Raw genomic sequence first — 25,957 nt, 5'->3', positions numbered from 1 at the left:
GTAGAGCATCTCATACTAAGAAAACCAAGACTTAGAAGTTAACTTCCTTAAGTCTATGTAACTTCCTTAGATTTAAACTCAATTTCTCTAAAATTAAAGCCCTTTTCCCTCCACCATATTATCCTAATGATTAGCCTAAGCACCCAACCCAACTGCCTTTCAGGACAAGGAGACAAACTTCAGAAAACTAACGTGGATTTTTCCATGACCGGTGAGTAACTGATGAAAATAACTGGCGGTCATTAAACATTCCACAGCACAGTGTATGTTGTAATATTCATGATATCCGCCACAGGGTGTGATCATGGGATCCATATTTCAGAGAAAGAAGACAAGCTGAGGCAACAATTCAAAATATGAATTTTATAAAAATAAAGTACCACACAAGAAGTGAATATGCATTTCTTGGGGATGGAAAAAAGGTAGGGGGTCTGTGATCCAATAAATTTAAAAAGCATTAAATTTTTAAAATGCAATCAAGTACCTATAACTTCAGAGAAATCTCACCTATAAGAGCATACACTGTTACACTGTGCCATTAAAAAAAGATACTCTCTCACTGGCCATATATGATGTGTATCTTTGGAATACTTACTCAAATAGAATACCTACTTATTGCAGAGTGAGTTTAAGAAAGGCTGCCTTTGAGGTTTTCAAAATAGTTGTAAGGCTTCAATTTCACTAGGAGCCTTAATCCACATCCTTTCTTTGTTCTCAGGGTGAACTTTGTATCTGGTTCAATTTGAGATAAGGAATACTCACCAACCACTTCCTGTTATGTCACACACAAACTTGGGCACTAGAGACTCAAAAAGACTCCCCTGCATGCTGTTAGCAACAAATCTAACAAACCAAGGAGGCACTTGAACTCCATAGGGTGGCTGTTCAAAGCCATCTATTACTGTACTTAAAGCTGATGGGGGACATAGGGCTGAGAGAGGATGCTTCAAACTCTTCCTTCAGAAACATGAAAGTGTCCCATAAAGGAAAGACAGCAACAATTAAGTAGAGAGGAACCTTTTTAAGAAACCTGTCATCGTAACTGACCACTGGTTAACTACACCCGTGGGGTCAGACTCCCTGGGAGACTTATAGTGTAAAGAAAGGTGTGAGCTCAGATGCCAATATGTCTGGGCATGATCTTCAGGAGATGACTTAACTTCTGTAACCTACCACAGTATCCATTTCAGAGTTTCCCAGCAAGGCAGAAGAGGCTCATACATTGAAAATACCTGACTACCTGGCAGGCTCGATAGGCATCACTTCCCTTTTATTTGATTAATAACACAGAGAATAATGTGTTGAGGAAGAATATGAAAGTGCACACAGGCTTTGGACAAAGGAGTCTGAGGATTGACTAGTGGCTTCCACCATTGGCTTAATAAGGAAAGGTCACATACTGCCTCAAGTTAGCACCACAAAATGCTGTCCTCAGAGGCCTTGTAGTGAGACAAAAAGTTTCCAGTAACTTGAAGAAGCCAAAAAGCAAGCAAGTCCTCCTCCCAGGAGGTTCCATGCTGCTAGCACTTCTGCTTTTCCTTATTAACCTCCGCAAACAGTTTTTTTCTTAACCCCTTTTATTTCTCCTTCTCATAAAATGAGCAAGTCTGCCTCCTCCCTCCTTCCTTCCCCACCCTCTTTGTAAAGCAAAACACTATTGCAGTCCTAAGGCCCTACCAGAGTCTGAAACCCTCACAAAAAGCTTACTAACCAGTAGCCAGGCCCTGCCCAATTACAAAGGGATCAGTGGGACTCCTACAGGCCCTCCCCAAGGGAGGTCAGGGAGCCCAGCAGATTTCATACTTCCAAGAAGTAAGAGGAGAAAAATTCCCTAAAAAAGAATATCACATGTTTTTTTAAAGTTTTTGTCATTATTATTAATCACCACTTTTTTTTTATCTCGTAACAGCTGTGGCACTAAAATTAAAAGTGGCTTAAAAACAATACTACCAAGTGGGCTTTGTTTCGGGGAGAATAAAAGATGAACAGAATTTCCAAAGTGGAAGAGTCTCGGAATGTCTCGAATCCATCCTTTTTTGTTTCTTGGCTTTTGAGCTGTTTTCTTCTGTCTCTGAGACAAGGTCTTACTCTGTAGCCCAGCCTTGCCTCAAAGGTTCTGCAATGCCCCTGCCTCGACCGACCTCCAGAATGCTGGGATTTCATGTGGAGCCACCATGCCAGGACTCATCCCTTTGTTTTCAGGTTCACGTCACTGACACATTCCTTGCACATTACCTGGGCCCCAGTGGCAGTGGTAATGTGCAAGGGTGACAGTAGATGAACGAAGTAAAAACAGGACTTGTACTCTTGAGGTTAAAAGTCTAACTACAGAAAGAACCCACCCACAACAGCCAGCCGAACAAACAATGCACTGTAACTGCCATTATTTCCACAGCGTGGTATAGGACAGTGTGAGGCCGAGGAGAGAGAGCACCAACTGAAAAGATATGTCCATGTCTACATATCTGAGCCAGTATTGGGGTCATCTGCATCCCACCTCACTGCTTTCCCCACTGATCCACAGCCAGGCTCCAGGGCAACAACCTAGACTCTGGGAGAAATATATGGTAGGAAGAACCAGGAAGGAAAGCAAGTGGCCAAACCTCTGAGCTTTTAGAGGGAAGGCAGGACAGACTGGGGAGTTACCTCTATTTCTTGGACACCTACTCATGCTCCTTAGCAGTGGATGATGTTTTTAACTGTCCCACAGCAAGTTCCTAAATGCTAGCGCTTGGACAGTTAGGCAACCCAGGAATACAGGAAAGTCTCCCTTGTCCTAGAAAGGGCCAAGAGTGGAGGAAGTAGGTCCTCCCCACAGGCTGAGGGCTGAGCTCTAATCCATCTGCTGTCCAATGCTCTGGAATTAATCAAACAAATCCCCTGATAAATCTGGGGCCACTATTAGACAACACTAATATCCCCCTTAGAGTAATCCAGAGAAATACATTCTGAGCAGGGGGGGAGGAGTCCCCATGGCTGGGAAATAGCCCTTTCTAGTGTTACAGACCTCCTCATAAAAACACTTGCACTGGCATTGCCCTGACCCCCACGCAGATGTCAGTTCCCAACAGCACTGCTGACCTGATGGCTGCAGGCCAGGAGGCATAAAGGATGAGAGAACAAGGCCTGGATTCCCTCCCCTTCCAAACTGCCCCTGACCTCATTTTCCACCAGAGGATTTCTTCCTTTCTCCCTCCTGCTTGTTTGTAAATCATGTCACCCCAGTGCACACAGGGTATAAGGCAGGCCAGGCTAGAAAGAAAAGAAAAGTCAAGGTGCTTGGAACTATGGCCCTAGCTTCCAATTCTGACGGGTCAGTTCGGTAGGAGCTGTGCTACCTTCAAAGAGAAATTGGAAGGTGTACCCTCAAGATTACTCCAACTTAGCAACACAAAGGACTACATATCCTAAAGCAGCCTCGAAGCCCATGGCCCTCACTTTATATTTGATCTGCAGTGGGTTTCTTAATCCTCTGAGCCACTTATCTCAATAACCAATGCAGAATATTTTGAGTCCTCAAGTATCAGAAATCCTATCAGGAGAAGATTGACTTTCATAGTACAAGAATCAAGAATGTGGTTCTTCAAACTGCAAGAACTGACCTGAAAAATACATACATACATACATACAAACACACACACACACACACACACACACACACATGTATATATGTATCTATATATACACAAGTACATATACACATATACATATATTTAAATACATATATATGTATGTGTATATGTGTATGTATACACACTATGTCAGGGGGAAAGACAAACAAAATAGAACTGTCAGCTAAAAAAATGGGGGGAAGAATCAAACATTCGTGATAAAATGTAGACCTGCAAATTGGGCCTAAGAAAACTGAATGTGGTTGAAATCATGGCCATAAAAGAACATTCCAGCAGTGCAGGCTAACTAGATAAATTCTGATAGGCACACACACAAATAATAATAACTGGTCAGTAAATCAACTCTTCACAATAGGACACATACAAAGCAAAACTGGCCTTGCTAAAAAATAATTCAGTAAAATAAAAATGAATTAGAATGATAAGAAATGGTTTATCTAAGCTTGGACCTAATTTGTTTGTTTCAGAAAAAAAAAATGGCTCCTTGATAAATATATTCTAGTCTCAGTCTAATTCTGACTGTGCTAGTGTAAAGAAATCTCAGAATTAAACTACGCAATCAAAACATCTTGACAAATGCTGAATATAAATAAATAATATGATTTCAGAAGTGATGTCTAGCTGCAGGTTTTTATTTTCCAATAAAAGGTCAGAATAAAAGGAGAATAAAATTATGCAAATATGCCCTTCCTGGTAAGAACACACATAGGATGACACGACTCCAACCTACAACAATTGTTCTTAGCTAATGGCTTTTATTTACCTGTAGCACATTTCAGGCTATGGTAGAGCATTCCAGAAACTAATGGAGGCCAATTAGTTCTGATTTTACCCAGAAAGGAACAAAACAAAACAAAACAAACAAGCAGAAAACCCTGACACTTATGGTATCTCACATTCTTATTTTTAAAAAGGTAGCATTTTACCACCAAAAGAAAGCAGCCCAATATTAGATCTGTAAAATGTTGAATGTGTTGTGACAAAAATCACACCATTCTCTGCTTGCTCTTGTTTCGAAGGAGAATGGCTATACTTCACTGAGTAGCTGTCTTTGGTCTACTATCTTTTTTCTTTTTTGTTCTACTGTTTGAAGGTAGACTAGGGAGGTTTTTTTTTTAATGTATCAGTCTCCCCATCTATAAAATGGGGGATAAACAGGAAAGTTACTCATCACACCTCCAACAAAATCAGTCAGAAAATGTTAGCATAAAACCCAGGAGGCACCGCTCTCTTGGCAAAGAAGCCGATTCCCCAGGCTCAGCTAGGATTCTGAAGCTCAGAACTCTTTAAATATTCTGATGCACAAATGCCCTTAGCCACAAGAACTAGAGAGTGTGGACCAATAAGGGCAACACCTGATGTCTCCTTGTGTGGCAGGTGGGAGGGTCTGACAGTGAAGGAGCTAGAACTTGAACACTAGGAGAGGAAGCAGCTGTCTGGCTAATGTTCAGCTCATCTCTGGGCTGTGGGTGGGAGACTTGCTGTGCAGCTATTTGAAGAACAAGTTGCTTTGGGATGGCAGCTAGTGACACTCACTGCGGCCTTCACGACCCAGTTGCCTTTTACCTTCACCTTCTCTACAATAAAGTGTCCACTAGGCAGATTCTGACCCTCAGGTCCTTGCCTTACAAATTCCAAGTTCTGTGCATGCCCACTTCCGGACAAGGCCAACTGTTCCAGCCTATCCCACTGACAGCTCTTCCTCTTCCCTTCCCCTGTCACCCATCCACGAATAATTTGCCACAGGCCACATTATAAGCAGATAAGTAAAAGTGAAAGATGTCCCTACTACCTTGTTCTGAAGTCAAGCAAGTGACAGTGGATGCAGAGAGCTCTCCATCTTCAAATGTCACCACCTCATTCTCCTATTACTCTCCCCTCAGCTATTCTTCCCCTCTCTGACACTTGCACAGCAAAGTTTACATTTATTACACGTTTTCCACAGCGACGTGTCCCTCATAGTCACAAACAAGCATTGCATTTGGAAACTCAGGCCAAACACACCCCAAGTCTGTTGTGCTCTCACTACGGATCGAAGTTGGCAACCAGCTAGCTGTCTTTGGAGTCAATCACTTCTCCCTCATCATGTGCCTTTTCTTTAGTGGAATGCAGTACAGATGCTACCCAAGTCTGATTCTACCCCTCAAGCGATTGTGAGGCAAATCATTTTGCCTCTTTATAACACAGTTTCATAAAAAGTTTGGAAAGGCCATAGGGAAACCTACTACTTTGTAAGCAAACTTTAAAAAAGAAATAGGAGTTAGGCAAGTGATAGCCTTTCTGCATGGCTTAATAATGCTGCATATAACACCACTGGGTTATTAAACACAACTCCTAGTGACATGTGTGGAATACCTCCTGATGAGTTACTGGTCATGGGGGCCCCAAAGACTCTTAAAAGAATCCAGGCTCTCATCAATTCTCTTGAATGTCCATCAGAACTACATTGTCAAGTTAACACTTGAAAGCACGACACACCTGTCATGCAAATTATAGAGAAATCAACCTGGAGCAAAGGTGGAAGTTTTCTCCTCTCTGGCCAGCTTTAGTTCCAGATGATACAACCTAGGCTGCCAAGAACAAAAAGGCACCAATGTTCTAGCTGAAAAGCCTATGAGCTACAATACCAATCTCCAAGCAGGTTAAATCTACTGGCACAACAGTGTCACAACTGTTGTGAAGGCCACCAAGCACTCTCTGATCTAAGCACTCTCTGGTTTTGAGGTCCAGTCCACAAGAGGGAATTCATGTCTAATACCGTAAACCCAGTTTAAAGCTCCATGGCTCAGGTGGTCCTGGTCCTTAGGAAGGAACAATTAATGTTGTTCAGCTAAATCAACACAGTGCCGAGCTGCCTTATAAATATATACTGGTCTTAATTAGAAATTTGTCTTTACAATGAGTGATGAGTTCAGAGAAACTTATTTGCCTGAGATGCTGAAAATAAATGCTGATGAATAGGACACTCATGTCACCTCCTTCAAACAATGTGTTAAAAGGGGGTGGGAAGAATATAAGTACCCTAAGACAAGAAAAGCGGTGAAATTCTCTTTTGGACACTGCTTAGTCAATACAGTCATAATCCAATAGCACTAGCAACTGCTTAAAATGGCTCTGCAGAAGACTGAGCCTGTCAATAATCAATTGTAGAACAGAGAGGAACAAACATGGTCCTATCCATCCCTGATGACTTAGGAGACTGATAGATGCTGGAGAAGTGGCAGTCATTATCTTTAGCTGTTTATCAAGTAATGGGCCCACTGTGTTCCAAATGACAGTTAGAAATGCAGGGTTACATACATGGTCCTGGTTAAACACATGGATCATACACTCAAAAAAAAAAAAAACCACCCACACAAAATAAAAATGATGAGTGTAGGAGAGTGTTTAATAGGGAGGTGCGAGTATTAGTTATTGGAAGAAGAGAGAGAATGACAATAATCAGAATTCTCTCTCTCTCTCTCTCTCTCTCTCTCTCTGTGTGTGTGTGTGTGTGTGTGTGTGTGTGTGTGTGTGTGTGTTGTCAAAGAACAAATGTAGTAACTGATTTTTTTAAAAATAAGCTGATACTCAGAAGACTACAAAAATAAAATACTTATTTTAGGAGGACTATATAAATTCTTTTTTTAATAATATAAGCTAAAGAACTGTCATAAAGGTTTTAAAAGTAGGTGGAATATATTGATAAGAAATCAACATAATAGTAACAAGGTGGGATGGTGATTTGGGAGTTTAAAATGCAAATAATATGGAATTACAGCCTGAGAAGTCTGTGGTTCACAGTGGTAGAAAAGGGGGGAGGGGGCGCCCAGGGCAGCCTGCAAATCACTTCTACAGAACAGATAACCAAGCCATGTCTGACCAGAGTAAAAATCAACCAGAATGTGAGGAAAGGGGAACCTTAGAAGACAGTCAGAGAAATAGGCAGTGTCTAGCATACTAATGACACTTCAGTCAGGCTAACCAGGAAAGGCTTGGGATAGGCGTGAGGACCACTGTTCAATGCCAAATTGAATGGGAGTCATAAGGAGAGTGTCTGAGAATTGAAATGCTACCTCAATTGTCCAAGCTCTTTCCATAGGCAGATAATGGCCTATCCTCTTGAACCCCAGTCTCTTCATCAGTAAAACCAGGTAGGGACTATATGGTAAAGGTGATTGGAAGCATGATTGGAAGAAATCACATATACATTCACATAGAGCAGCCCCAACATGTCCTAAGTGCTCCCTGAGAATTAGTTAACCACCACATACACTAAATTTACAATTAGACAGTTGATAAACGTTAAGACTTCTACAAAACCCAAATGCACCATGGACAGCTACTAGGGAGCACGAATAGAGCTGGTGCTGAGCACAGGTCCATCTTAGTCCTGGTTCTTGCAGCTGCATTCCTGATCCTCAGCCAGCATCCTCTGGCTGGGGCACCTCTTAGGATGAGAATAGTCAATCCAAGAAGGCTTTGTAGTATCTTGGCCATACACTTGAATGTCAGTCTTTGTTCTGTCAGACAGAGAGGCACCCCTGGGCCACTAAGACCAATCTTCCTTCTGCCTTCAAAGCATCTATCACTTTAAAATCAGCTCATGCAGCAGTAGAAACATGTACCCATCTTGCTCAACACCCTTTTAACCTCAGTGCCTCACCTGACACACAGTAGGCCTAAAATAAGTACTCACTAAACAGAATAGCAGATAGCACCCCAAGGACTCGGTGAGGGGTTCATGTGAGCGCGTAAACCCACGTAGGAGGCTGCATTTCTTGGTTGCAGTCACACACCAGCTGGGCCCCTAACACCTCCATTTATTTTTCTGCTTAGAAAAATGTTAGAAGGCGTCCCCCACCCTCCTCCCTAGGCTCCCCATTCTGACTTAGGCTGGATAAGCAACTTCAGATTGCTGAATAGCAGCACGCAACACAGCTGGGTGAAAATTCCTGTGTCCTGAAATTCCTGGAAAACTATGCTGCAGAGCAAGCATTTGCAACACGGGCACAGCTCCCACTCTCAGCCCCACAGAGTCAGACACAAGGGAGGAGGAAATCAAGCAGGCAGCCTGGGCTCTGCCTTCACTTCCTTAGTAAAACATTTTGCTTCCTCTCCAACCACCCCACCCTGGGTAGAGATAAAGAAACCACAAGTGAATTAATTCATTACCAGCACTTATACTGCTAGCTGAGCCTATGCCTTCCAACATCCCAGGGGTGAAGCCTCATGTTCTTTCAGCCCACAGGGACCACAGAAGGTAAAGGAATCCCTTCCAGAAGAAGGGGTAAAGCATTGAGCTGATACCCTCAAGAGTAGGTATCAGACTCTGGGAAAAACCTAAACAAGGCACACAAGTTCTAAAAGCATGAATTTCAAATCGGTATACAAATTTGCAAGTCACTTGATTTCTCTGGCTTGTTTCTTTTGGATCTTTGAGTCTCTGACTTACACAGAATCCTGGTACTTTATGTGTAGCTGGTCTTTGCTACTTGTGGGTTCTTTCCCTACCCTTTATCCTCTGCCACACAATTTCACATCCCCTAATACTAGATAGGAGAGAAATAAGGATAGAAAGATAGAGGGAGAGAAAGAGGGAGACGAGGGAAGAAGGAAGAAAGGGAGAAGGGAGGAAGGAGGAGCACTGGGGGCAGGGGGGGAGACAGAGACAAAGAGACAGAGAGAGAGGTTCCTGAATCTAATTTCTTTTGTTTCTTCTTTGGCCACAGCTACTAATAAGCTGTAACCAATCTCACTAAATGACCAACAAGCACTCATCCCCACCTTCAGTGGCCCTGAAAAGTTCCCAGAATTCCAAATACCACATAATCACAGAAATTATGTACAACTGGCAAGAACACACTTTGGCTACAGCATGGGACAAATCATAATCAACTGCTGTGGACAGTCTGTAGCAGCCCCACATCTCTACACCTGAAATTAAAACAAAAGCACATTCTTAACCAAAATTCCAGAATTCTCAAAAAAGTCACTACTTTTAGGAGACAGAAACTCTACCATGTAAAATACCCCAAAATTCCTAGGTTTGCTGCCTGCCTAGGAAAACCATGTTTCTATTTGTAGGCATGTTTTCAAACGGACAGACCTCACTTAATTGAAGTCAAAAGAAATGCCAACAAGAATATCCTTTGAAACAAATGACACCTATCCTCAGCCAGTTTATTAAATTAAAGTGCAATTTCAACTGTATTGAAAACCTGGGACTCTCATTTATTCACCACCAAAGAATTGTAAAGAACTTTCCTTTGTCTTCTACTTCTTTCTGTATGTCTCTGGTCATCGCTGTAGTCTGCCTTATAGATTCCTTTTCCTCTACACTTTTAGATAGGAAGGTTCCCAGGGATCTGAGTTTTGGCTTCTTTCCTGTTAATCACGTTCCTTCCCTGGGCCAACTGTCCCATATCCAAGCTTTCCCTTTTCTCCTGCACCATACCTGACATCTGTACCCAAAGCCTCTATGCTGGTGAGTCTTACATCAACTTGACACAAGCTAGAAGCCCTTTCCTATTACTCATATGCTCTATGTTACAAACCCACACAAGAGCTTCCTTCTGACCTTTTTGGCTTGAAGCTTTCCAATCACTAATCCATCAGGGACCCTGCCCTAAACATCAAACTTGCTTCTCACTTACCCCACTGAAAAACTTCCAAAGTCTTCTAACCACGTAAACTATTCAAAATTCTTACAGAAGCATTGATGGCCTCCACAACTCATCATTCTTCTCATACTCTCCTGTTGGCTCCAGACCATGACATACACTGAGTCCTACAAACAGCATTCATATCCAACTGATTCCTAGGACTCGCTGAATGTTTCTTCCACCCAGTCTGACAACTAAAACGTACAAGTCCTGCCCCAGAATTTCTTCTGTGAAGTCTCTTCCTACTTCCAGCTCCCTTTCTTGGTTCTGGTCCAGGAGTCGCTCTGACATGTGTATGCCTCTCTGCTTATTGGGATCCCAAACTATACCATAAGGTCTTTAAGGACAGAGAACATATAACAGTTCCTCACATAGGAACAGTCAATAAATGAATCTATCCCATTACGTATAGAAGGCATAGCCCACCACAGTGGTATTAAATATCAAAGTCTGCTTTGCAAGGACGTACTCTTATGGAAACCAAGCTTGTCCTCCATGCTTTTTACAGCTGAAAACAGCCTTGGGGTAATATTGGCAGCTGTGAGGCCTCCAAAGGATAAGAAGTAACTGAATACCTTCTAGGGCCCCTTGACCAGATCAATAAGATCACCACACACAGAGAGACCATCACAAACAGTCACCATGGCATCAGGGATATTTTAGAACCAATCTCCACCTAACAGTGTAAACTCTGTGAGTGAAATACTGTTACAGTAACTGTTACAGAGAATGTAGATTTGAGTTCCATTCTGATAAGTGGCCACCAAGCCTTGCTGAACAAAAGCCTTCATAAGCAAAGAACATCTTTACAATAGTCTCCCAGTAGCTGAATGTTTATGTATGAACAACTTCCATATGTGATAACTGTGTTTGGCTATTCCTTTCTTATACTTCTTATATTCTTTCTTATATTGTTTTGTCAAAAGTTGCTGATCTAGTGACTTATCTCCCATACCCCCTTGAAATCCTTATAGGGCTGTTCCCTGAGACGTTCTACCAGCACCTGACCAATACAGATGCAGATACTCATAGCCACCCATCAAACTGAGCTCAAGGACCCCAATGGAAGAGCTAGAGGAAGACTGAATGAGCTGAAGGGGATTGAAACCCCATAGGAAGAACAATATCAACTAACTGGGCCACCCAGAACTCCCAGGGACTAAACCACCAACCAAAGAGTGTATACATGGAGGGAGCCAGGACTCCAGATACATACGTAGCAGAGGATGGCCTTATCTGACATCAATGGGAGGAGAGGGGGGCTTGATGCCCTAGTGTAGGGGGATGCTAGAGGGATGAGGCAGGAGGACTGGGTGAGTGGGGAGAAGAACACCCTCATAGAGGCAAAGGGGAGGGGCTCGAGGGGAATGGGATGGGGACTTGTGGAGGGATAACCGGGAAGAGGGATATCATTTGAAATGTAAATGAATAAAATAATTAATTAAAAATTTAAAAATAAAAAATAAAGGTAAAAGTCACTTGTTTAGAACACAACAAGTAAAGAGAAAGAGAGAGAGAGAGAGAGAGAGAGAGAGAGAGAGAGAGAGAGAGAAAGAGAGAGAGAGGAAGGCAAATGTATATGATAAAACAGGTGGGAGGGGGTCTGGCCGCAGAGAGTCCCAGAGCCAGGGAGTCCTTGGGTTGATGCACATTGCTACTCAGGTGCGCTCCTCCAAGGTCTATTCCAGCACCCTATGTAACCCTCAGTGATACCGCTTGTCAAAGCATGTGAACTGTGGACCAGTGGTCCTAACTAGCATATAATCCTCCCTTTGTAGTTCTAATTTCTTCAGCTCGCCTGCCCAGGTATCCACTTCCTGCTCGATATGACTGTTTTTTCTATGTCTGAGGACAATTATCCTGATCCCAGTGAAGCTTTTCTTCTCCAGGGAATCTCTAGGAACTAATGGATCCTCTCCATCTCCAGTGACAACAACATGCCTATCTCAAACAGCCGTTCACAAGCATTTACATGATCTTATGCTGGCGACGGCTGCCCGTAATTGTTACAGCAAACCGTTGATTTGTAAACAAAAACCACCACCAAAAACAGTCTCTCAAGTTCATTTTCAAGCAGATCAAACCAAAGAGAATATGTACGTACATTCAATAAAAGCTATCTCACATAAACACTACCTTTCCCATTGAAAGAGAGATGGTGTTTCTAATGATAGCCAGTGTAGTCTAGGTAATGAATGAATTCAGTGACTCCTTTATTCAACAAACACTACTAAGCTCATACGCATAGAAACGTGAATCTATCTACACATTAGTGAGCCCTTACATGTCAATAGGCAACTCAGACAAGTAGGGGCACACCATATCACAAATGTACCTCTCGTGGTTATATACAATACACTATATTAAGGCAACAAACTCTTCTTGGGTGTCTGCTGTGTGACAGACATGATATTCATACAATTCTGCATGTATATCAATTACAAAGGAAAAAGAGTAACTCCCCTTCTTAGTTTTGCGTTTTACTGTTCCTAAGGAGAGTCCATCCTCACATACACCCCTGTAACATGAATGGAGAAACCCAGCTGAGCAATCACAATGTACATTAAGGACAGGGAAGCCAAAGAGAGCCAAGAGACACATTAAGACATTGCCATTGGTTATATACACGGGGGAGGGGGAATAGCCCCACCCTGCATTAACTCAAGGCTGAAAATTGGGATGAGTACATATTAAACTTTGACAGTCCACGGATCCTAAACGCATGTCACCTCTTATACATTACACCTACTTCTCAACAGCTGTGTGTGGTCCATGGCACCTGGACATTCAAAGTGCCTTCTTGAACTTAAAATTATGTCTATAGCTTCCTTTAAAAGTTTGGGAAGAGGAAGACAGCTATGTGGTTAAGAACACTTGTTGCTCTTGCAGAGGACCCAGATTTGGTTAGCAGCACCTACAAAGGGGTCTACAACCATCCATAACTCTACTTCTAAGGGACCCAAAGCCTTCTTCTGTCTTCTGCCAGTACCAAGCACACACATGATACACAGACATCTGGGCAGGAAAAACACTCATACAATAGAATCTTTTATAAAACAAACCAGTTTAAATCATGAAATTTACGATAATTGTTCCTTGTTATTTACTCTCCTGTCAAGAACGTATCAGCCGATATGGGGTTAACCAAGAGCCAAGACTGGCCTTACTTTATTGAGGTCTAGGAGAGAATTTGTATACTGGATTCCAGTCTAGAGTCACATGGGGAAAATTTCTAGCACAGTCTAAGCTTTGCAATGAAATTATGGAAAATACCACCAAAGAATCTTAGGCTTTAAGTAAGGTTTGAGGTTGGGCCACATTCATAGCTATCCCAGGGTGCATATAACCCTCAGGCTACATACAGAAAACACCGTCTATGGCAAGAGAATCTCTTATGAATTTTACTTTGACATAGGATTAATTCCTGCACAAAAACCAAAAAGCTAGAAAGATCAGTACTCAGCTACCCTCTCATTCATCCTCCTTACCCACATGGCCCACGAATAATTGCTTTACATGTAATGGGGCAGTGATAATGTGGCTGGGGAGCAAAATGTGGCCTGAAGACAGAGAGCCTCGATCCTCTGAGCTAATTAGAGATACATTAAACTAACCTGAAAAGCACCTAAGCCCCTCATCATCACAGGTGACTAGCCTGCTGTTGATGTCACTTGTTACACAGAAGGTAGTAGTTAATTCTAAGTTGAGACAAAGACGTAGTTAAACCTTATCAGCCTTAAAGTCACCTCAACCTCGGCATCCTTTACCTCCCAGCAGCTTTTAAAATGTGCTTCTTCGGCTTCCATGGAAAGATCACAGCTGGAAGGCCACAGAAACCCATTAGGCTCCTCAAAACAAGTCATGGGATCTGTACTTCTAACATCATAGATTTCTTCTGCACTGCAAAAAGCCCCATTCGGATTTCAGCACATCCCTCCCCCAAAGCAGGCGGGCTGCAGCCTTGTCCTTTCTAACCTAGATGGAGCAAACAGACTGCAGGAGGATTAGTCTTTCTGGGATCCCTCAGATCTGAGGCTCGTCACTCTCCAAGCCCACTCTTCCCCATTCCCTTCGCCCTTCAGAACTAAGCATGCAAGAAACAGGGCCCCATCTGGAGAGGCAAGAAGCTTGAGAAAATGAGATGGAAGGGAGAATCCTTGAGTGTCCTCTGACCTTCAAGCCTCTCCGGCCCTTTTCCTGCTGCTTGGATCACAAGCAAGTGATTTCAGCTCTGCTATCCAGCTTATCTTGCCTCACAAGGGGTGTCCTCCTTTTTATTTCAAAGCAACTTCTTGAGTAAATAAGCTGGGCGCTCTCTCAGTGCATTTTCTCCATGTTCCAGGGCTGCAGGCAACACACTGCTGATTGCACCTACAGGAGCAGCTATGGGGTTGTTTGGACTGGACTGTGTCTAAGGTAGAGATTTCAGCCCCAGTGTGTCCAACAGCCATAGGACTGCAGAAAGTCTTTCATCTACAGACTTCACACTGCCGCCCCACCAAACAACTTCAGGAAAACCAAGCCGGCAGAGGAGAAGCGAAATGACAAGGGAAAGGTGAATACTGTCTCACCATGAAATTTGGAGGAAAAGCTCCCCTGTCATTTTCTTAGCTGCAGAGACACTGTATTTGGAGGTGGGTAAAGTAACTCAATTGTAAAGTGCTTGCCCTGAAACATGAGGACCTGAGCTTGATCCTCGGAGCACTTATTTTTAATAGTAAATGTGGTGTGCACTAGGGAGATGGAAAGGCGGCTACTGAAAGCTCACTGGCTAGCCCCTACCCCTACCCCTCACCCTCCCAAATACCCCCCACCCTCAGCCTACTGGTAATTTCCAGGCTGGTGAGAGCAATCTTTCCCTCCTTTTTGAAAAAGGCAGACATAGACAATGTCTGTAGAACAAGAGAGCAATAGCTGACTTTCACCCATGTGTGTGCATTCAAACACACACACACACCATATAGATACACATTTGTAAATAAACACACATATAAATTTACACATATACATGCATACACACACACACACACACACACACACACACACACACACACACTGTATTTATCTAAATAAGGATCCTAAATATTTCACAACTGGAAAACCTGTACCAGAAGCTGAATGGTCCCAGGATTCTTGCCCTGCCTTTCTGTCAACACCACTTTCAGGCCCATGTTTTCCTTGCACACTATAGAAGTTATCCCTACAAAAGCTAAAGGCATTCATCATTTCTAGGTCTAGATGCAAAGCAAGTTTATCATGGCATAAAGACGTCGGCAGTTCAGCCCAGTGACTATGAGGTCAAATTATTTTTAAAGCTATTGATTCCTGGGATTATAAGAAAAGAGAACTTTGGAAAATGCAGCAGCTAGGAACCTGGTCAGCAGTCAAGGTCTTTAGCAGGCACAGACAATGACACATTTAAAGGGGGCCCCATGTCGCTTTTAAATAGGTCACCCAAAGACACCAATTCCTGGAGACCAGCAACAGTAATAACAACCCACTGGTAGTGTCGCTTTCCAAACAGATCAGGAAGAAAGGCCTGGGGAGCCATTCTTTGTCCTTCTTTGCTGGCCACAGCCTGTCACCTGCAACATAGACCCCAGAGAGCTAAGCAAATAAACATCCCATTTAAGCTAGAAAAGCCTAGGAGAATGACTACAGTTACCCTTCCATTTAAATACTACCTTGTACCTCTGAATCTGCAGCAAATACTTGCAAACAATTCTTCCCTAAGTTACTTCTTCCCCCACCCGCTTTACAAAGTATATTCCTCCATACCCTACCTCCTCCCACTCTCCCCAGCCATAAAATTTCCCACTCTTGTGGTTGCAAAGTGGCACACGTGTCTGTGATAAAGTGTGGTCACTGGTTGGAGGGAATCACACACACACACACACACACACACACACACACACACACACACACTGTGTGACATTGCTATCACCGGACAGCAACGAGTCTTCTCCACCAGGGTGGGTGCAGAGAGGTGCTTGCTACCTGAAGCCCATGATATCTGGAGGTCCTTAAGAAAAACGTTTGTGTAAGCGCAAGGCCCTGGGTTCGGTCCCCAGCTCCCCCCCCCAAAAAAAGAGTTTGCAAATGTAAGATCAGGTCTGGTACCTTGTAAGGGGCTCAGTCAAATTATGATTTAGTGAAAGGTTTAATTTCATCATCATATATCCACCTCCGTGATCCTGCCCCTCCTCTGACACACATGCAAAGAAAAAGAGAAGAATAAACACAGATAAAGGAGTTTAGTTGTGTTGTGTGCGAAGGAAAACAGAAGGCAGCAGGAAATCAGAAGTCCAGTAAAACAACCCAGGAACCTCCATTTCTCACCAGCCCTGAGTGGGTGATGGGCATCTCCTGGTACCTAGGAACGAAAAGGTTAAGTCTGAAGAAAGTGTCCTCCTTCATCGATGCTCCTCCAGCTGCTATAGTTCTGTCCAATCTCCGGTTACTTTGCTGCAAATTGGGGTTTTTAGGATGAGAACCGAACGCTCATTTTTCATCCATTTCCACGTCTTCTCATATTCGCTCTTGTTGTCCCTGGCTGGGATCAGCAAGGCTCCTGGGACTGGCCCAGCTGATAACCTCCTGTACCCAGAATTTGACATTTTGCTTATCTTAGACGTCCAGGGAGGCAGTGCTCCATTTCAGGATGGAGACACAGGCCATTTGTGGTAATGGGGGGAGCTGAGTGGGAATAAAATGTCACGCTGGGGGTCTGGGTGCTCCATTTTAAGAGAAGGCAGTGGCCAAGCTCAAGCTTGGTCTCACACCTGCTATACATAACAAGTTCAATGACACCTGGGGGGTCTGCATCTCCTCACCCATTCACAAAGGTGAAGCTGCTCTCTGACTGACTTGGCTGTCTGGGGACTGCATACAAAGAGCTGTGAATAAGGCCCAGCTGAAAAATCACAGTCAGCAACCCCATGCTTTTGGACTTCAGGAACACTGCAATAATATTTGATGTGTGTGTGTGTGTGTGTGTGTGTGTGTGTGTGTGTGTGTGTGCCCCTGGAAGTCCCCTTCCCTTTGCTTCAGCATGTTTAAAAGTGAGATAGAAGAAAATGGTGAAGGCGGACAAAGCTCAAAGGGATGTCTTGAAACTTCTGCAAAGCTGCACCCATACACAAATGTTCTTACATACTGCAGGAGGAGCCCGGAAGCCAAGAGACTATGCAAAGAGCTTTCTACACTTTGTCTCTCCAACACCCTCAGAAACTCTGAGGTCTGGTTTCTTATGATCATAACAGAATGTGATAAAGAAGGTAGGCTCTGAAGCCAGAGAGTCTGGGTACCAAGTCCAGATTGGCCTTTTTTCAGCACAGTCATAGACAGATCACTCCACCCCCATCTCTCAAGCTCCTAACCTACATGGTAGAATTATAGTTGTGGGTCAAGAGTCATTCAAAGTTGCAGGAGCTACTCCATACATGCAAAGCAGTTCCAGCCACATGGCTGTCGGGAAAATGCTCTGTGGTTGTTAGGTATGGCCAGTTATTGTTATTTATCATAGCTAATTAAGAGGAAGCTTTGCAAACTTGATCCAAATGTGTACAGTCTGTAAATGGACAAACGTGGATTTCAGTCAGGACTATTTTTCATCCCGGAGAGCACACTCTTAGCCGCAATCCTAAATTTTGTCTGAGTTCGGAATCTTTCTGCCCCTGTGTCTTCACCTGCAAAACTGATGTCCATCACCTTGACCTTCCAGGACTGTGAGGATTAGATGAGCCAATAACAATGAATGCACCAGAATTTCAGGCATGTGGCAGTGTTCTACAATGGCAATAGTGATAACAACTCCTCTATTACTTTGTCCTCAAAAGAGCAACTGACCTAGGCAGAGCCACACCCCAAAGCACACTGCTATGGACCTACTCCACCGAGTCAGCGAGCAACCCAGTGGCCAGAGGGCATATGCACATTCTCATCCCATCCCCCAAGCACATCCTGCACCCCATCTCTCTGCCTTATGAATGACTGAGGGGAACTCAGCTGATGGGCAGCTGCCCCGAGGAACCAGAAAGCCTCTTTTCCAGGGCAGCCTGCAAAGGGAGATAGGGGTCTTGAAAATAATTAGCCCTCAGTGCTGGGCCTGTGGTATCTCATTACTAAATGCAAATTCAAGTTCACGTGCCACTCCAAGGCTCCTGGCACAATGCCTGCCTGACCCTCAACCTTGCTGAATGTGGTCCAAATCGTTCCCAACTTCCCGCCCCCTTTTCAGCTTGCAGCTGGTGTTCGGTCTCCACAAAGGGGGTGGGGGAGGCTGCTCTCGGTCCAGCGAAGGGAGAACGAGGAAAGGGGTCTTATTTCTTTAAGGGAGGAGGCAGGGATGTTATGGGAGGGAGAGATTAGAAAAAATTGTTCTTCCCTCAGCAGTTAAAAGAGGTATAATTGGAGCAAGTGGCAGGCGGCTGTTCTGCCATTTAGCATACAGCATACCCAGGAAATCTCACTTGGTAATCAGAAGGATAGCAGGAAAAAGGAGCAATCAGACCCCTATTCAAGCTCCGTTTAGTGACAGCCCTTGTTGGCTGGCTGGCTGGCTGGGCTGGGCTAGTAGAGAGCAGGGGCTGATCCCACAGAAAGTCTGAATACTAGGTGGGGAGTCAGGGCTCGGGAGCTCCTTTGGCTTCATTGTAAGATCTTTCTGCTGTTCCTCCTTCTCTATACCACAGAGAAACTTTGGGAGGGAAGCTACCTTTTGATTGTTCACTGTGTTCTTATCCCCAGGCTTCCAAGGGCTTAAGAGTTGACAGGGATTGCCATGTTACAATCGCAACAGAGTGTACATTCAGGGAAAGAACGGGAGATGACCATGTTTTACTCCAACATAAAGTTCCAACTGGGGCACTCCTGGTAGCATAACACTGTACAAAGAACTTTGGAGAATGCTTAGGAATAAGCGGTCTCCTCTGAGTAGGATATCACTCTCTGCTTCTGAGACTTCGGAGGAGAGAGGTACAATTTTAAGTAGAAAGAAAAGCCATTGAAATTTGCTTTCTGGAAGGTATACAAAGACCTCAATCAAACCAGCTTGACTACCACTCAATCGAATGGTATGTGATATCGTGTAGCCTCATCTTGGGAGATTTGTTCAGGAGAAGGGGTCAGCTCAAACCTTCTCCGTTGTTCCCTTTTCCCATCCTCCCTATGACAGGCTGATTTCATGTTAAATGAAATCTTCAGGGAAACTGGGACTAAGTTTTATGTGCCTTGGCAGTGAATCGATGCTTCGCAACTATAAGGTTGCTGAGAAATTCAATGTGTGTACTTTCATAACTAAGAATACTTTAAAATAATTAACTCAACTCGTTTCAAAGGAATAACAAATTTTCCATAGCCTATAAGGGTATACTTGTCCTTAGAGGAAGCTGGGGACACCTATTCACTCTCTAGCCACTCAGCTTCAAGGCTCCCATCATAGGACTGAACTAGACAAATGGACCATTAAAGGTGCTGGGCCATGATGCCTTCAGTAAGTTCCAAACCACATTTATCATTTTAAAACTCTTTTATCTGCCCTTCTTCTGTCCTTATTGACAGTTACTGGTTGAGAATCAAAACATCTTGTTTATAAACCTAAGACCTAGAAGTAAAAACCTAAAACAACTTCTCTTTACATATATCGTGTGCTACGATGCTTGCTGTGACTCCCGTGGACTGAAGTTTTTACAAGTCCAGAAGTCAGTCTGCCACCAGAGCCCACAATCCCTCACCCAAGAGAGAAGACAGTGTGTCTACTACCTTACCCTTGGGTGGCTCAGGTCTCCCACACCAACTATCTCTGTTGTCTTCTACTTTTCTCAGATGGAATCAGAATACCCCAAAATATATAAAGAGATGGGTGCATTTATGCATTCTTTCTGGGCTCTAGTATAGGCACATTTTAGAGCCATTGAGGCATGTAGAGCCAGAGAGGTCAAGAAACCAGTAACACTGCAGGCATGCTACAGATGATTGGACTGCTAGGATATCTCCAACAGGCCCTAACTGTACTATAGGAAGCTGCAGGAATCCACCAGGGTGCCCCTGCTCTCAGAACTAGTAAAGCACCGAGCAGATCCTCACGCATTCAAATGGAAGGGTTAGTGCAGCAAACTGGGACAATTGGGTGCTTGATTCATAGGACGCACTACTGTGGGAAAGTACCCTGATTTCTCTTCTGTGGTGTGTGTGATAGGATGGGGGAGAGGGTGTGACTTCATGTCCATTATCTACTTCATACTGTCTTTAGGAAAATGGCATGCATTTGTTTAGGCTCCTTATCACGATGTGTAATATCTGCTTGACACTTAGAAACAGCTCTGATTCTCCCCGTTCACATTTTACAGGTAAGTGTTCATCCTTACTCTCCAACCTATGTGTGGAGGCAACAGACATTTTGTAATATTCTTCGGCGTAATTTTGTCATTGGCCAGACATGATGGCAATTACTAGGATCAGCAGGCTTCAAGTCATCCACAGTAAATTCCATCACCTCCCCAATATTGGTTTTCACCCAAAACCTTTGGGTCGTTCTCTTTCCAGGCTAGCCAGATGTGCCAGATGTTACTTATCACAGAGTCTATGTGCACAGCTTCTCACAGTTCAGGAGAAGAAATCTGAACCTTTCAGAAAGGAGAATTATTAAAATACACATATTGCATTTAAGCACTAAAAAATCAACTGCATTCAATCTGTTCTGAAGAAATTCCACAGAGGACTGAATAACACATACACACAAAAATAGAGAAAAGACAAATTATATATATATATACATATATATATATAATATACACACATATACAGTGTTGATTCTTCCTGCTGAAAGTGCTGATCCAAACCTGCCTGGAGGAAATGAAGTTTTTTGGAGACACACACACACACACACACACACACACACACACACAAAGAGACACACACACACACACAATCAAAAAAGATCCGCAAGTTAACAACACATTTGCAGACACCCTGGTCCCCTAAAGGAAGAATGCCAGCTTTCACTGTAGGTTCTGAGATCCTCTGGGCAAATGGGAAAGCAAGTGATGTCAGCCGTGTCTCTAGGAAAACATTTTGGAGTCAACCAGGCTCCGAAAGGCACCTGATTATAAGAAGCCTTTTAATATTTTAACTGCATTCCAGTGACGTGACTTTGTGTGTTTCAGTCCTCTCTGGTCCTTTCTCCACCAACTTTCTTCCCTATGAGTTCAATGAGAAAGAATCAAAGCCAACAAGGGTGTCCAACCTTCAACACTACATGACATTGTCATCTACAGAGGACAGTCTGTTGAACCCCTTTTCTAGATATCTTGAGAAGTAGTCTGGGAACCTCAGGCTGGATATTTCTATGGACCTAAAGGACCACCATGTGTGCACAGCATCTCTTGACATCATAGGTGCCTGACCCAGCCACAGAAAGCGAGATGTAAAATCTAGCCGGTAGGGAACAGAAGCAGAACAACTGGAGAACATTTCCACATCAGCCCAATGTACATTGTGAAATGGAGCCTCCAACCCAGTTCCCAACATGTCAATCTCCAACATGTTCCACCTGTAAAAATAAACTTAGTTTTGACATAAAAATATTTTAATGTAGCTCCTAGTACATAAAGTTTATAGCAAGTGTAACCTGCTTTATAAGGGATGGACAATTCTCAAAATATTTTAAGAATAGTCACAAACACGCTAAAAACAAAACCTAAAGCAGTAGGGTCCTTACCTGAGGAGATCCTAGGAAGGAGGAATAAGATATTTACCTGGTTCCACCCTCTTGACACAGAATCAAAGGGAAAACTATTTCCTCCTGGTCATGAAAATGAAATATCTGGCCAGGGTGGAGAACTAACATTCCAGTTGGGCATGCAAAGAGACCGCCCATCAGGTAGGCAGGACATCCCTTGGAAAGCAGGTTCACCTTAAGCTTCTTTAAAGAGATTAGTGGGATAGTTATTTCTTTCATAAGAATCATCTTCCTTCCTCAAAGTCCCACCCCTAGGAACTGCGTGAGCTTTGGCTGACTGAGTCCATGCACCTTTCTGAGTCTTCCCTTTCTTCTCTTTTGTCTTTGTATTTCAGATCCTAGTCATAGCCTAAGTGTGCTTTTTCTGGTGCTTTGGGGGTCTTTATTCTTTCTCTAAAACTCACCTTCCAACCGTGTGGCTGCTTCTTCACTATGCACTTGGCCACTATGCCAGATTACTTCAATTGGTAAGGCTTCCTTTCTTCCTTCCACTGCGATTACAACTCTTCTTCTGGGATTACAGCTTGCTTGCTATTTGCTTGCTTGCTTACTTGCTTGTCTTAATCTAATAAAGTTTTCCACAAGTTTTTTTTTTGAGTTCATTCTTAAATTCTTTTATTAATGAGACTAAGATCCCCAGGAAGGGAGCCTGATTTCCAACATCACTCTGACTTCTTTGTCCCTGTCTTGGTGGTTCTTCACCTTGATACTGCACTGGGATCATATGAGAAGCTTTAAAAATAGAGAGCTGATGAGATCCCACCCCTGGAGATGTGGATGTAATAAGCCTGGGTACGGCTGGAAAGTTTCTCAGTTCCCCTAAGGTGATCTTAATGCTCAGCTGGGGATGAGAGTCACTGCTCTTCCTTATAGAACACCAGCACTTCCATGAAGCGGCCTATATGGTTAGCAATGCAAAACATGTCAAGAGGAATCATGATGTAACCCATTCACATCATCCATACCCTCCCAAGATACACATGTGTGTATCTCACAGCCTCTGATGCACACCTGCCCTCATTGGCTCCCATACAGTTTTTTTTTTCCTTTTTTCCTTTTTTCTTTTTTTCGGAGCTGGGGACCGAACCCAGGGCCTTGCCCTTGCTAGGCAAGCGCTCTACCACTGAGCTAAATCCCCAACCCCGCTCCCATACACTTAATCAGCTCAGTGATTTCTCCTCCCCAAATCAAAGCCCAAAGTGAGTGCAGAGGGCCAGGAATTTAAACCTTATTTATATTTGTCATATAAAAGTACTTCCTCAGATCTAATACCAAACAGAAGTTAGGAACTTAGTGTGCAAGGTGAGGACAGCTTAAGTTCTATGCAGGTAAACTTTCTCTCCATCTCCCTCCTCTCCCTCCTTTCCCTCCTCTTTCTTCTTCTTTTTCTTCTTCTTCTTCTTCTTCTTCTTCTTCTTCTTCTTCTTCTTCTTCTTCTTCTTCTTCTTCTTCTTCTTCCTCCTCTTCCTCCTCCTCCTCCTCCTCCTTTTCCTCCTCCTCCTTTTCCTACTCCTCCTTTTCCTACTCCTTCTCTTCCTCCCTCCCTCTCCCTCTCCCTCTCTCTCTCTATCTCTCTCTCCCCCTCCTTTACTACCTTTCTCCCTTCTCTCTTCCCTCCCTCTCTTCATCCCTTAACCTGTCTCAAGCTATAGGTAGATATGTGCAGTTGTCTAGGGTAGTTTGGGGAACTCCACTGGACAGGGCTCTAGTCCAACCCTTTATCTATTCACACATACCTCAGCAAATGAAACAATCAAGAAAGGAAACCATATTTAAAGTGGGCCCTCATGGAATATCCTCATTGCTAGAACAATGACAGAAGGCTCTCAAAAGGATTCTGTGGTTACCTTCTAGATGCCTCTCATAGCCTAAGGGATGGAATAACAAGATTTAATTGTAACAGGACCATGTGCAGAGCTGACAGTCCATCCTCCTCCATGCTATGCATGGGTGAAGCTTGGGCTAAGGTAATGAGGAAGATGTGATGTGGAACTTTCTCATCCACCCACAGTGTTCCAAGTCTCCAAGAGCCAGGAGGGGCAGAGATAGTCACCTTGCCAATGACTCTCTTATTTCCCACTCTGTGCTAATCCTGCTGAGCTGTGCACAGACTCAGCAGTCTGAGCCATCTAGCCCTTTGAGTTGAGTCAGAGTGAATGGTTGAGTAGTCTGTATTCTCTTCCAACTGAGATCTGGTCTTTTATTTCCATTGAGAGCAAGGAGATGAGTTTCCACCACCTCTTTGGAGAAGGAGACCCAATTATCTACCATACAGCCGAAGCTGTGCTAGTACATAGTTCTGATATCTAGCCATCCCTCCTACCTTCGCCTAATCCAGAAGTGTCTACATACAGGTGAGGGAGGGTGGTCTTACCTTCTGAGCAGAGTGTGCCGCCATAGCCAGTGGTAGAACAGTCACAGGTGGGATGACCATCCAAGAGGAAGCAGATCCCACCATTTTCACAGGGACGCTCGCCACAGGGTCCCTCTGCTTCTAACTGGACACTCTGGCTCCCGAGAAGCCGAGGTTCCGAGTTGCCATACTTGAGATCCAGCATTAATCCCTTAAAGCCAGGCATGTTCTGTACTCCATCAAGGGTCAGGGCAGAAGGTCGAATGTCAGCGGGGACGCCACCGAGGAACAAATCACTGACCACATCCATGTAGGGCCGCTGGGGCCGTAGCTCACCAGACTGGCCCTCACCATCAATCACCAGCCCAGTGCGCACACGGTCACGGCTCACCATGAGGAAGTGCCAACTGCTGTCGTTCACCTGCTTGTTGGACAACACAGTGGTCTCGGCGCAGTCCATGCTAAAGCGGAGCTGAACACGGCCATCCACCAGGGAGAGGCAGAGGAAGTCACAGACACCACCATCATCCAAATACAGGAGCAGCCCAGTGGAAACATTGGTCTTGAACTGGAAGCTCAGGTCACTGCGCGTGCTAGCATCCCAGCGTAGATAGCGGGCCCACTGGTTAGGGAGGCCCATGAACTCCAGACCCAGGCAGAGCCCCACCAGGGAGCCCAGAAAGATGCTCACCTTCAGGGTGAAGAAAACTGAGTGGAGGGTAAAGCTCATGTTGGCTGCTGGGTCGGAGCAGAGAGGAACAGGCAGGCCAGGGAACAGCCCTGGGGCGGGAGTTAGGGGATAGGCGTTGGTGAGGGAAAGGAAAGAAAACAGAGTGGTACAAGAAAAGACAAGAAGAACACACACGGGAATGCTAGGAGGAAAGGGGAAGGAGGAAAAAGAACAACACGGCCCTAGATAGGCACACAGGCAAGAAATCCAATAAAGAGGCAGAAGAAACAGACAGAGAATGTCGGTCGGGTGAGGCAAACCAGGGATGAGGCAAGGAGGAAGTATCTTTCTCCAAGAAAAGATCTCAGCTATCCATGTGGATCCGGAGGCCTTGATTCAAGGAGAAGTAGCCCAGGATGGGAATAAACCTTCAGCAATGTCTTCCTCCCAGCAAATATGTCCTAGCCAGGGAAACCAAGGACCGGGCTGGAGCTCAGGGTGCCGTAAGAGGGAAGTGAGCCAGGTGAAAGGTAGCCCAAACCAAGGACCAGTGCTGAGGTTTGACTGTCTACCAGCAGCAGACCCTGGGAAGGGGAACCGCAAGCAACTGAGTACTCAGGTGGAGTGAGGCCCAGAGCGGAGCGGAAGCTGATTCAGGCTTCATGGTGCTGGCCAGAGGCAGTGCTGCCCATAACAGAGCTCCCAGGACGCCACAGAAAAGACCTGTTGGGGAAGAAAGAGAAGAGATGAAGATCAGGGCTAAGCACCAACTATTACACCCTCTGGCACAAAGATGGATGGAGTGCTGATATCCCCAAACTGTTCTAGATGTTTCTCTCAATGCTACTTCACACAGGACAGGGACCCAGTTCTCCTGTGCCAGGGAAAAACCCCAAGTCCAGCTCCTAGTACACAGTT

General features: G+C 44.2%; 1 protein-coding gene across 48 annotated transcripts in view; it reads right to left on the bottom strand.

Annotated features, from left to right (window-relative positions):
- The window catches only part of Nrxn3 (neurexin 3), a 1,631,407-nt gene that overhangs the window by 1,535,252 nt on the left and 70,198 nt on the right, over positions 1-25,957 (bottom strand). For all 48 annotated transcript variants that reach the window (XM_039111661.2, XM_063261446.1, XM_063261447.1 and 45 more), the window contains one exon: positions 24,391-25,762. In XM_039111661.2, the coding sequence (XP_038967589.1) occupies positions 24,391-25,099 (709 nt within the window). In that variant the 5' untranslated portion in view covers positions 25,100-25,762. The remainder of the gene's footprint in view (positions 1-24,390; positions 25,763-25,957) is intronic.

This window comes from Rattus norvegicus, chromosome 6, assembly GCF_036323735.1.
Source record: "Rattus norvegicus strain BN/NHsdMcwi chromosome 6, GRCr8, whole genome shotgun sequence".
Classification (NCBI taxonomy): domain Eukaryota; kingdom Metazoa; phylum Chordata; class Mammalia; order Rodentia; family Muridae; genus Rattus; species Rattus norvegicus.
Note: the sequence above shows the minus strand (reverse complement) of the source record. Positions and strands in the feature narration are given on the sequence as shown.